Source organism: Telmatherina bonti, assembly GCF_933228915.1.
Source record: "Telmatherina bonti genome assembly, chromosome: 1".
NCBI classification, from domain to species: domain Eukaryota; kingdom Metazoa; phylum Chordata; class Actinopteri; order Atheriniformes; family Telmatherinidae; genus Telmatherina; species Telmatherina bonti.
This window is the reverse complement of record NC_136619.1, coordinates 33,983,876-33,997,815: the sequence shown is the minus strand read 5'-3', so window position 1 is coordinate 33,997,815 and position 13,940 is coordinate 33,983,876. Positions and strand designations below refer to the sequence as shown.

General features: G+C 37.9%; 1 protein-coding gene across 1 annotated transcript in view; it reads left to right on the top strand.

Moving 5' to 3' along the window:
* Window positions 1–13,940, top strand: part of LOC306774522 (kinesin-like protein KIF23) — a gene marked incomplete at both ends in the record, with an annotated part of 158,106 nt that overhangs the window by 8,016 nt on the left and 136,150 nt on the right. The window contains 8 exons of the mRNA XM_079264601.1: window positions 124–290; window positions 400–573; window positions 798–1,004; window positions 1,221–1,532; window positions 3,366–3,599; window positions 3,762–3,850; window positions 4,706–4,766; window positions 4,934–4,974. Of these exons, the coding sequence (XP_079120727.1) occupies window positions 124–290; window positions 400–573; window positions 798–1,004; window positions 1,221–1,532; window positions 3,366–3,599; window positions 3,762–3,850; window positions 4,706–4,766; window positions 4,934–4,974 (1,285 nt within the window). The remainder of the gene's footprint in view (window positions 1–123; window positions 291–399; window positions 574–797; window positions 1,005–1,220; window positions 1,533–3,365; window positions 3,600–3,761; window positions 3,851–4,705; window positions 4,767–4,933; window positions 4,975–13,940) is intronic.

Below are 13,940 nucleotides of genomic sequence, written 5' to 3'. Positions count from 1 at the left end.
GTTGAAATATGAGGTTATTTTCTTTCTTATCTGGTGTTTTATGTCTTCCGCATAAACAGTCAAAGTCGCAACTGAAAAATAAAACCGTTTCAAGCCAAATGATTTTCTTCATCATCTTTACAGCCAACACACTGAAGTCCATGCTTCAGCAGCTTGACGGCCAACTTGGTGCAAAGGAGACCTTCCTTCATGATCAGCAAAGCAAACTGAGCGAGAAAGACAAAATCATCCTCAATCAGAAAACAGAGATTGAACGACTGGGGAAAAAATCCAAGACACTGGAGTACAAGGTGTCGTCGCCTTTGAACATTTTATTTCACAGTGTATATGTTGATTTAGTTTTTTTTAAAGATGCTTTTGTTTGCTCATTCCTCACTTGTGCTCCTTCTGCTGCCTCAGATTGACATCCTGCAGAAAACAACGGACATGTATGAGCAGGATAAACGCTCGCTTCAGCAGGAGCTGAGCACCCAGGAGCAGAGGCTACAGAAGGAGTTGTCAGAGAGGAGGCAAATGGAGCAGCGTTTGCACGGCGTGGTGACAGACACCCGACTCAAGTGGGAGAAAGAGTGTGTAAGTTGTTTCTGTATGATATTTTATTATTTGTTGTGTTAAAAATAGAAGTTTTTCAGTTCTGTGTTTTTAAAAATTGTTCTCACTTTGATATAATTTCCTTCTTAAAACTGCACCTTTACACTACAGTTAGTCAAGTCTGCCTACCGTTCCTCCAGAAATGTTTGATCCAGCCTGAGATTTATTAATAAGACTGCTTATTTCCTTGTGATACGTCTTCTTAGGAGAGACGAGTAAACGCCAAGCAGCTTGAGATGCAGAACAAGTTGTGGGTGAAGGATGAAAAGCTGAAGCAGCTTAAAGCCATCGTGACGGAGAGCACCAGCAGCGGTGGGTGTCCCACCGAGCGACCTGAGAAGCCCGAAAGACCCTCAAGAGAGAGGGATCGTAACATAGCCCAGAAGCGGTCTGCCTCCCCATCTCCACTTTCTGTAAGCTGTTCAGCAATAGTCTCCTCCACCAGTCTTCTCCCTTTTCCTCTCTTCACAGTCTAATTTGGGAATTTTGCATGCCATTAATTGTAATTGTGATAATCTGGACTCTCCTCCACTGCCTTTTCTCTCTGCTGTTTATTACCCATGTGTTTATATTGATCTGCAGCCTCTAACGTTCACTATACTTGGCCCCATTCCCTCACCACTCTGCAGGACTTGATCCAAACTCCTTCCCATCAAAACCCAGCCAGTGTTAGGGCAGTTCAGGACCATTACCCTTCCTCTTCCACACCCTGTTCATCCTATCCTTCAGTTGCCTCCTGCATCTCTGAGTGGGAGCAGAGGTTCCCCGTAGACTCAGGCAGCCAGCTTGGGACTCCCCAGCACAGGAGTCGGACTCCTATCTCACGCCACATCACCAGCAGCGTGGGTCGCAGGAGAGGCCAGCGCTGGGCCCCAGATGCTGAAGCCCCTGCTCCAGTTCTTGTCTATGGGCTAGACCTAGAGACAGCCACAAGGGTTAGTGTGTGTTAGTGTCTAGATATCATTTAGAAAATGTTGAGCTCTTCTTTGAAAGCCTGTAGTGTTCAACTTGCTTTGACGTAGAACTGCATCCATAATGCTGTCAGTAGATGTGTGACTGTTAAGAAATGCATCCAGTAGAAGCATCCTAGCGTAGTGTTTCTCCATGTCCTGACAATATAGCTGATTGAGCCTTTAAAGTTTCTTGACTTGCATCTAAAGCCTTTGGAGTGTTCTCTTGTTTTGCCTGCTGACTGCTGTAGTAGAGCTTGGTGTTCTGCCGTACTTCAGTAGCATCATTTGAAATGACAAAATGATCCTTATTTTCTACATGAGAATAAGAATAAACTCCCATCTAACCTAGAAACCCTGCCAAGTAGGAACATTACATATGTAATAAACTAATAATAGGTTTAAAAATATTTTAAATGTTTCACTTTAGATTATAGCCGTCCTTTAAAAAAAAAAAAAAAAAAAAGCTCTGAATGACATTTTGTCATGATGTATAAATGAACCAAAGGATGTTTGAAATCCCTTTAGAAGTATTTGCCAGAACAAAGTGCTGCAGTTGTTTATCAATCTTAGAAGCTCTTGTTTTAGCTTTGGCATTCCCGCAGCAGCATGTTAGTCATTTCACCAACATCCCTTTATTAGCCATTCTTCCTTTCCTGCTTCACTGGCAGAAACCTGAAAATATCAGAAATACGATACTTGGATAAATAATTAAATTTGTTGTGCTGATGAACTTTATGTAGATTTTTCATGCTCATCATCGATATGTATTGTTTCTCTTCAGGACAAAGTCATTACACTACTTTTAAAAATGTTTTCAGTCAGTAGTTTTAATATTATCTAATTGTAGTTATTTGCTAGCTATTCACTCAGCTCTGTCCTGATGTTAGTGTTCATATCTGAGGTATTTAGAAGAAAATGTTTAGAGCAAGGGGTCCCCAGCTCAGCCCTCAAGGGCCACAATCCTGCAGGATTTCCATGTATCTTTGTTCCAACACACCTAACTCAAACTTATTACTCATTGTGTTAAAGTTAATCGGCTGTCGGATCCATTTGATGAAAGCCAGATGTGTTCGAGTAGGGATACATGGAAAACCTGCCGGACAGCGGCCCATGAGGACTGACTTTGGGCCCCCCTGGTTTAGAGGATTGTCAGGATTGTCTTAGAAACATAAATGTTCTGATTTATCAGAATTAACTGGGGTGAATCTGTTTCAGAAACATTTTAGCAGAGATACAAGCAGTGTATTCGGTCCAGATGGATTATCTTCAGAAATGTGGCAACTGTTTTTGGAAGTGGCCACAGAGGTCCTTCCTCTGATGTACGATCATGCTTTGATTCAGCGCGTGCATCTGTCACTTAAACTTTGACATCATCAGCATGACAATAGTAAAACACATTCCCTGCTGAGTTCACTTTAGTTTGTACAGTTTAAAGTGTTCATGGTTGCACCATGAATCGGTTCAAAATTAATATTTCAATATCTCCTTTTTTGTCTTTGGAATAACTTGTATGTTAGCCTTCACACACAGTTTTGCCTTCTTAGACTGTTTTGTCTTGTGCTCCTTTGCATGCTAATTATTTCACTCTGCTCTGTAATCTCAGTGCATGAAACTGCATTGCTGGAAGATCTTGTTATAAAAAATAATTGGAGACAATAAAAGAATAAAACGATAAAGTCCATCCATCTGCGACTTCCAGTTATGCATTTGTGTTTGTTACAAACTAACACTGCATCGCCCTTCATCACTAACCGCGATCATCTTTAAATGGTGCCACACGAATAATTTCCTGGTTTGTGTTTGTCACTTTGGGATCACCAGACGGTTCGACCAGTTCATCCAACACACAGACGCTCGCGCTCTGCGGGTGGAGAGAAATGGGTTGACCACAAACCACCTTCTAATTTGGACCTAGACACTGTAATGCAGCCAATCATACCCAATGCAATCAAGGTGTCGACCCCGAACGAGAAAGCTCTGTCTAAATGTCACAAGTATGTACTTAGACATCAAGAGCTTGCCTCTGACGGGGAGATCGAGACCAAACTGATCAAGGTAAAACTACTTTAATTTGAGATGTCTGAATGTGACAACTTTGACACAACCACTTTCTGTCTTGATTTCACACTGAGTTCCTGGCGTGGCTGTTCATGGGATGCTGCCTATTTCTTCACTGATTTAGTAGGTGATGTTGTGTTCCTTTCTAAACTTTCACAGGGAAATGTTTTTAGGACCAGAGGTGGAGGACAAGCTGTGCAGTTCACAGATATTGAGACACTAAAACAAGAGTGCCCAACAGCGTCGAGGTACAGTAGGGGGGGGGTTGCTCTATGTCCTTGTGTGTGTATATGAGTGTGTGGAAAGAGCTTGTGTCTTTATTGTTTTTAAATGTCTTATCTGCTGTGTGTTTTTATCCTTATAACTTGATTTTATTTTGTAAAGCACTTTGTATTGCCCATGGCATGAAAAGTGCTCAAGAAATAAAGTTTGATTTGATTTAGATGGCAGTAGGGCTGATATTGTCCAGTAAACTCCACAGGGTGGGGTCTTTTTTTTGATGGTTTGCTTCAATTCAGGCAAGTATTTCCTGTGTTAGAACATCAGTGTCCTTCTCAGCCATAGACATTTATACATGTGTTTATGTCTATGTGATGATATCTATATGCATTCAGTAGCAAGACCCAGACATCCAGAAACATGTAATCACACTCTGACACTTGTGCGTTCACATAGCCAGGATGCATGTCTATAGGTCTGAAGAGGTGTGAGTCAAGCCTCTGCAGATCTACGTAGTGCTGAGGGAGGTTAAAGCGTAACTGACCTGACGCAGACACTGTGCGAGTGTAAACCAACCTTAGGAGGTAGATTACTAATTCTTTGACTTGTAAAATAATTTTTCAAGTTCTTTCTCTGCTTCAGAATGTGGTTTGCTATATAAATGCATTATTACTGTGTAAAATCTTGCCTCTGGGTAGAATAGTTTTATGGTGTTTTAGGCAGTTATAGGTGTGCAGATGGCCAAAACTACAGCAGTATTTTTTTTTTTGTGTTAATGTAATGTAAAGAAAAACGGAATTCCAGCTAATTTATGTCTTGCTTTTTATGAAACTGTATCCAAAGAACTAATGAAACCCCTTTTTTCTTCTTTGTTTTCTTTTTAGTCGCAAGAGGCGTTCAGGATCTGCTGAGGGACCAGTTCGAGTAGAAGATCTAGAAAACAGGGTAAGCATGTAAAACTAACATTTAAACGCGTCGTTGGAATCTGTGCAACAATGTTGTTCTCAAATAATTCATAGTCAACTATAATATTGATTATATTACTGTTTGAAATTGATTTTTTTATTTCTTAACTTATTTATTAACTTTTATTTATGTTTTTCTCCCATTAGGCTCCCGTTCCAGGCACAAGTTCGAGCCATGGGTATCAAAAGTAAGCATAAAGACTGTTTATGTAGGCACTGTTTGTCATGTTCAGATAGTTAATTTTATTTAAATTATTATGGGTTTTTTTTCCACAGACGCAGAAAACCATAAAATGCTGCTGTACAGATGAAGACTTTTTTTTTTTTTTTTTTAAACTGTGTTTTCTTTGCCTTATTGTAAAGCAAAGCAGACGAAGGGCAGATTATGCATCTTTTTGACAGAAATTTTTGCTGGTTTATTTGATAATATTGCAATATCTTATGGTGCAAATATAATTTAATCATAGCTTCCTGGTGTACAATATTTACCTGTTATTTGCTGCGTTAGTGTGTTTCCTTTCTTCTATGCTGGAACTATTAGTTTTGATAAACATGATTAAACTATTAAATCCACATTTGACTTTTGGATCGCCACCGAAAGAGTATTTACTCTGTAGCTGTTTTTTTTTTTCTCTTCGTCTATTTTATTTGATTTTTTTTACTGTTTTTTTTTTTTTTTCTCCATTTATTTTATGTCAGCATACATTGCTAATGAAAAAAAAAAGAACTGCAAATGTAAATATTGGACTGCCATCAGCTTCTCATTGCCTGTAAATAAGCTTTTTACTTCCATGAAACAGCTCCTCAGACGTGTAACAAACTACAGTTTTTGGCATTAAATGATTACATACACAACATTGTGTGATTATTATTGTTCATTCACATGATGACATGAAGCAAAGCTCAAGCATTCTGCATCAAAGCTGCGGCATGTCAGCGTGAGTTTGAGGCCTGCTCAGACTCGGCACATGATTTGTTTTTTCTAACAAGTAGACACTTTCTGCTTGTTTATGCAACATGTTTGGTCTGGCAGCAGGGGAGAAAAATCTGAACCAAAATACACAACTGGGCAGAAGTGTACACAAATGTGCTGAAATGCTGTGGACTGGAAAGCTGCATATTTTGGTTCAGATTGTTGTAGAATTTGGTAGTAATTTCATCCTCCCATGATATTGAAAATACTTTTTTTAAATAATGATTCTCAGTGAGAATAATAATCTCAGTGAAAAGTAAAGCACTATTGTTCGAATCAAAATCTGTTTTTATCTACAAAAGAATCAATCAAGATACTAATGATGGATAAATTGTTTGTGGTCATTTTTTCAGTAGACGGGACAGCCCACATGTAGTTTATAGTCTGAACAGCCGATGGCGCTAGATACCTCCATAAAGCACAAACTATTTCTATTAAAGGTCCAACAAGGCTTATCTGCCTCAGCTGATCTTCATCTGACATATTTATCACCTCAGAGATTAATCTGACTGCATGTTATTCTCCAGAACTGACCTGACTGCAGTGAGTGTGGCTGTTATCATTTATGGAGTTTTAATGCTTCCTGCTCTTTCACAACCACTGACCTCCAGCAGCTCATATTTCCCATGATGCCCTGCTGTCTCACTGATATCGTTTCACACTGAATGCCTGGGCAACCAGGATGATGAGGTCGCCGATTTGATGAACTACTTACCTGGATGATAAACTCTCATTAACACGCCCTGTAGACTGAAATTGAGCCATTTTTGCTTTGCAGCAAATGAAGCTGAAAAGTATGCGGGGTAATATGCAATGTGCACTTGGCAAATTGACTATGGAGGGCAATTTTTGCACTGAAACTGGTAAATCAAATATGATAACCATTTTTCTCTATATCTTTTCCATTCAAGGCCACTGAACGTGAAATCATGCATAGTACCTGCTCACTCACACATTTTATTAAAATGATAATTTTGTAGAGGTCTAACATTTTTTTTTATGTTACCATTATAATTTAAGAACATTTTTCACAGATCTTATGTTTGTTTTCAAAATCCCATTTGTATGAATGTGATGTCATTCTAGCTAATACTGACATTTGTTTAGCAGGTGGTCATCAATATGAAGAGAAAAAAAAAAACAAAAAACTACAGCACTACATTAAGAATGGATTAGAACAAGAATCTAAGATTTCTTACCTTTCTGGCCTTTTTGTCCTTGATTGTAAATTTAATTATTGATATGATACAACCTATTTGATTGTACGCAAAAATTTGCAATGTGTACTTATTAAGCACAGTTAATACCAGACAATTCTGATTTTTGAAATATTAAGTGACTATTCAAATTACAGTAGAATATAAAATTAATAATAAATTACCAAAGCTTTAAAAACGACCTGTATAAGCTTAACTTAATTTGTTAATGAGACCTTTGGCATGCCTTTAAAAAGTGGACCAGTATATATTCATCAGGGCTAAAGAATTGCCTTTTGTCATTCAGCCTGTGGTGATTGCTCCTGCCCACAGGATGTCCATCCTGTCTTGTGGCCCAGTTTGAAAATCAGCTGAAAATGGGAAGAATGGGGGAAACGTCTATCTGCAAATCTCAACATGCTCCCCTCCTGTGAAAATATTGACATTTCCTCCCCTCCCCATGTAAGTGTGAGTCTTTAAGTTGTGTCACAGCAAATCTTCATGACAGCAAGGCAGCACTAAATGGCTTCTTTGACTCAAACACAAACGCTAATGGCTCTGTAAACATAGTTGCTCTTATACAATGTGTGCTTCTTGTATATTTGCTTTGTGTGTGTTGTGCTATAAGGTTCACCTTGTTTCATACTGCTGTGTGAAAGTGACAGATTATGAAACACTGTGTTTGATGTTGTTCACTTTCAAAGTATTTTTAAATGTCCAGTGTGGAACAAATATGATGTAATTATCCAGCCCTTTGTGGTTTTTGTTGGCCTGAGTACACAGTCACACACAAACATGACGTGGGAGTAAACATAAAGGTGGAAAAGTAAGCATGCTGCTCATTTAAGGTGGTTGCTCTGCGGACTAGATAAACAATGTGATGAAATACGAAATCAAATTGGATTTATGAGTAATATTTTACCCGCCCAATCAGGCCTTGTAAACTGTCAGAAGTAGAAATGTTGTAATTATTTGATTAAAAACAGCTCTAGGTCTTAAAATATTAAACAACATTTATTATACATGTGTTTCCAAAAGTTCACTTATATCAGCGCTCGAGTGGGCGATGTTCGGTTTAAGGTAACCATGGTAACGCTGAGACCTCTGACCTGCTAATCAGTCCACACCTGTGTCATCATGCCGAAGTTGCAAGCTTCTGTAATTTGTGAAGATGTTTTTAAAGTTAGGTTTCAAGGCCTTATAAGTTTGGTATAGGAGGACATATACAAAAATAAGACGAAAAACTAACAAACAATAGGCTAGGGTAAAGATTAGTTTATTACGGAAGCAAAGATTTAAGGTTGGATGATCGTAGCTTAGCTCCTGCTCTTAGCTCTTGCTTATTAGCTAACCTGGCATTGCAAGGTAGGTTGTTTAATAATGGTAATACGGTTACCATTAAAATATGGTTATATGAAAAAAAAAAAAAAAAAAAGTCGCCAAAATGATTATTTGTCGAACTGTTTTGGAGCTGTTTCCCATAAGGAAAGTGGCAAGTGAATTTAAAAAAAAAAGGATAATCTAACAGATACTGTTTACATGTTATGAGTGACTTACAGATGGATGCCAGATAAACCTAAACAAACTGAGTAAAAACTGATTCAACTGGCTGTGTACACGAAACCGTGCAATTTGTGTCTTTCAGATTTATTTTTTGCGAGAGTATGCAAAAATATAGTGCGGTAACGCTAAAAGGAAAAAATACCATTCATGTAGCGACATAGCTTGCATTCATTGCAGTCTAACTACGTAAAAAAAAAAAACAAAAAAAAAACCCAACAACACCGACATATCTACCCAGTTCATTTGACTTATCTGTAATTTTCAGGCCATATGAACACTGGATTGAAAGAAATGAGCAAGTGTGCTGACCCTGCATCCTTCAAAAGGTGAGTGCACCTATACAGCTGGCTTTTCTCCTCTGATGTGAACGTGTGGTATCTGAACTAGCCTATAATATAGTGTAATAGTAGATTGTGTAATAAGTTAAAATAGTTGTAGACATGGAGCAGTCATGTACTTCAATCCAACCAATTCCATTGAAGGTAAATAGTATTTGACTTATTGCAATTAAAGAAAGAAAGATAAGATTTGCTCTGGTTCTTGAGCTGACTACTTATCAAACTGGTGCTATTTACCATCAGGTTTTCTGTTTAGTACATAACATATGATTATGGCACAAGCTGTAGTGATACTGTTTTGTTTGTTTGTTTTGTTTTCAAACCAGTATGAGGAGGAATCCCACTCCTGTAGATCCAGTTGTAGTATGAATGATGTCTAATAGTTTAGAACAGAGTGCTGGGACACAGTGGGGTTCCTCAGAATGTAATGGAACAACTCTTTTCCTGTCTGTAAAGCGTCTTAAGAGGGCATTGCCGTGATTTGACGTTATATAAATTAAGTTGAGTTGAATTGAATAGAAACACAGCTAAACATGTTCGTAGTGCTCCCCATAAATGTGTCAGAATCTTCTTCAATATTCTGCTGTTGATTTTTTCTCTTGCTTTGTCATGTTGCTTACTAGATTTGACAACTGTGCTCTGACAGGGTAATAAGGAAAAGGTCACTTATTACATTTTTACATGTCCAATAACTTGATACCACAGGGTGCTCAGTGTCATGAAGAAGATCCAAACACAGACCCTATAGTTTGGTGTCTCCTCCTGGTCCCATTTTGCTGTGGGATGGCATCCCATTCCTTAATCAGGAGTTGCGAAAGATCATGCACATGCAGCATGGTTGTTTTGATCCATCTAGCATATGAAACACACCCAAACTCATCCCCACAAGTGTAAATGACAGTAAGATAAACTGGAAGGAGCAAGTCTGTTCTGAGCAAAGCAAAACACAATTTGGATCACAAATCACTCCACGTTCTCGACTGTTCACTGATTTAACCATATTTACATTAACATGGAGAGGTATGGGGCGATACATGTGCAATACAATCACTATCCATACTGCAGAAAAGAGCCTAAAGAATAATTCATAGTGCCAGTTACAGCAATCACACAAATTATATGTTCTTAAAATCCAAAAACATTACATATTACTGATTTTCATTTTCAAACATCGCAAATAAAGTACTAAGCAGTACACAGTGTACATTGTGGAAATAGAAGTTTCTTTTTTTTTTTTTCAACAGAGATGGGGGTTAAAAAATTGTGTTTGTTTGTGGGGTGAAGTTGAGGTCAGGACTCATGGCATGCCAGTTTATCCTCTCTCTTCCCCAACCTAGGAGGTACTCTGTCATGGTCCTGGCTCTGTGGGAGAGAGTGTTGTCATCCTGCAGGATGGAGTTACATACCAGATTTTGGAGATATGGGATCACCACTGGCTCCCGCATCTATTTCCAATATGCTTGTCTATCAGCATCGTGCCACATCATACTGTAGCACACCTGGCAGCAATTTAATCCCATAATAACCACAGTGAATGCCATCAGGATAATATTGCAGGGGAATTTGGCACATTATTGGACGGCGCTTCCCATACGTTTAGCAATGTTGCTCATGCCACTAAATCGCCATCCCCACAAGTTATGCCATGCTGCTAAAACTAAGTAAAGGGGATAAATCATCAATCAAATGCAAATTTCTTTATTTCTTGTTTTATGTTTATATTCATATTCGGTTTGAGGCTTCTTGTCTTTTTTATTTTACCCATGGCACCCTAAGATATTTGTTTTACTCAGTTATTCTAATAGAGTAAGCAGTGTCATGCGGTGATGGTCACTCATGTATGAGCAATAACGAGAATAAAGTATTGCGCTTTTTTAATGTTTTACTTTGAAAACAAGGAAAACATTGATGATCGTTATATTTTCTTCATAATATTGGGTTATAGCATTGTAAACTGTCTTTTGGTCCTCTAGTGTCTTCAAATTATGACATTTCCATCCGTTTATCAGCACATAAAGCAACATACTCGCAGGTCTGTGTGTTTTTTTTAATACAGGGCTACTTCTATTGTTGATCTATTTAGCTTTGTGTCAAATTAACACAAGGTTAAATTAGGTAAGTTTGCCTGGTAGATGCTGTATTTTGTACATTTAACAGTTAATTATAATTCAGTGCTGACCCTTTTTAAAAAATTTTTTTTTTAATGTTTGGCTTGGAAAAGTAATTTATGGAAATGCGACCATCTGTTTCGCAGCTATTGTGCTTGGATATTGCCAATTGTGTGTTCAAGTGTAACAAAGGGCATGAAAATGTTGCCAGAGCTAAATGTGTTGATTTAGCCCCTGAGTCTTTCTTCATTACACTTTCTGCCACCATTGTTTAGAAATATGACAGCTGTCTTTCACATTAGCTCCCCTTTCTTTCCACCTACTTCCTATGTCTCTCCTGGAGTCAGCAAAGAGTGTTTGTTCAGGCGTTCTTATGTGTTTGTGTTCAGAGTAAACAATGGTGGTTTGCAGCTTAGAGTGCTACTTTGTTTCCCAGCTTATTTTCAGGTTGCATTTCTGCGGCCGTGCTAACTGCTTTAGATGTTAATTTGTTTAATAGACGTTTGATTGACACATACACGTTAACCTGCCTGTAAATAGTATAGCCACTACAGTGGGCTTTAAGTAAAGGATATGTTAATTTCTGGCTGAAATTAGAAACATTAAGTCATAATCACTTGATAAAAGTTACTACATGATTTAGCTTTGTGTGTTTTGAAGTACCTTAATGGCCTTCTCTATAATTCTTGTACAGTACAGAGAGGTGTATTTTGTATACATTTTTTTTTTAATCTGTTTATCTTTTTTCCTTTTTCTTTATTTTCATTTCCAAGTTCTTCATCAACGGATGCAGGTAAATAAAGCATCAAATCTGGCTAATCAACAGATAGAGCAGGATTATTTGACATCCACTGTTTGACTGTAAACAAGCTGCGTTCGGTAAACATGCAAATTTGTAAATCTAGACAGTTTTATTATATTTTAAATCATTAACAATGACAAAATCTTTACTGTATAAACTGCAGAGTCATAGAATATCTAGAATGAAAAAATACAGGGAACAAAAACCAAAACATCAATCTATTATTGAAAAACATTTTTGGCTGTAGATGAGACTTTATGATGCCTGTGAAAGTCCCCTTAAATCTTGTTTTTGCAGTTTGAAAGCAAAAGGCAGGGCTTGTGTGCTTGGTAAAGCTATGACATCCTTGATAGGTGATAGCCACTGTTGAGCCTGTTTACCTGCTTTGTCTGTTGATTTTACTAAAAGCCTCTCACACCCGCTTTAAAACGCACACACTCACACACATACGAAACATGAGTGTGTGTACCCAGTTTAAGCACACACATTAATAACAACTGTAATGCCATTCTTTGTCAAGTGCTTTTACAGGTTCAACATTGACCTTAGTGTTTAATCTTCCTGCACAAACGACCGTCACTTGATACGCAAACAAATCTTTAGTCACTGTCGGCCAACTCCCATGTTCCTTTGAGAAAACAGATGGGCAAAGCTGAAACTGTTCTTTGTCCTGAGACAAAGATGTGAAGCCAGTATGAAAGCGTGTGTGTATATAATACACACTGTGGTCTGTCAGAATTCTAACACCAGCTGGTGTGCATTATTTTAATATATGTGCACAAGTAGTTTTAAAGTTAAATCATTTTTTATCACTAAAAGTTTTATCACTTTTACAGGAGTCACCAAAGCAAAACGTTAATCAGCTGGTTCAGATCAGCTGGCTTTTAACAGGTGAATGAGAGTAATGTGCCTTAGCTTGACAACGATTGTTTCGAATAGTTCCTATACTTTAGCATTTTTAGCAAGTTTTGTAAAAACTAAATAAACTTTTGTTGTAAAAGGTTTACTGTGTGGGACTATGGCATAAGGGCGTTAAACAAAACAAGTTGCATGTTGCATTACATGGTTATATTAGTATATTATATTGAGGCCGCTGTGCGTGGTGGTATTCCGGACTCCACTTCAGGTCAGTGTTCAAGGTTTGACCTTTGATGTAAAATTGTTACATCCTACATCATCTCCCTGCTAAACATGAACACCAGTAGAACTTGGAATAAATCAATTTTTCCAGTAAATCTTAACATTTGACTCATAAGTGGAACTGGACACACTTTTCATTTAATTTAATGAGAAAATGTGTCCAAACTTTTCGCTGCTACTGTATACCTACGTCCCTCCTCGTGTGTTCTAAGCTGCTGCCACATGATGTCGCTGTAGTCCATTTATTTTTGCATTAAACCTTTATATTACTTTTTCTTCCAGCCCCCTCAAGTTGACGGCCTTTCCAATGGAAAACAGATGTAAGACTTGTGCTGCGGGCTACTGCCAAATGAAGCAAATTTTCATTACATTGTCAGGAAGTTCTGATTTTTTTTTTCTCTTTTCCAAGTTCTACTTCTGTCGTATGCACCACTTTTCATCAGATATGACCAGAACTTTTTTCCAATGCCAACATGGTATTTTGATGTGGCTTGTTAAGCTGATTACAGTACATACATCATCTTCAGTGTGAAATAGGAAATGCATGCCATTTTCCACAAGGTTGCTTTGATAAATCTTTCAACCTGCTGCTAGGACTGGGCAGTAAAATGATGCTAAGAATTATCTTGAGAAAAAGGCACAGTATCTTTAATAAACCAATGAGCAATTTGTGATCAATATACATATCAATATCAAAAGTGAACTCACACAATATTACTGATTTGAAAGGCTTTCTAAAACAGAATAAACAGCATAATTTTAGCAGTTTTTACCAGCATTTGAGAAAGTAACATTACATCCTTGGAAAAAGTTGCTAAGTGCAACATTACCAGCTTAACTGGCTGACAGGCCTCTCCATGGTGGGAAAGTGTGTTTACCTTCAGCAGCAGTCAGTTGGGAGTACAATATTCTTCTGGCTTGAGTTTGATTTCACACTGCATGTACTCAGACAAGCTGGATCTTAATGTACCCCCACATGCAGAGGTGGAGCTGCATCAAGGTTTACTTAAAGGAGAAGATGAAACACTACAAAG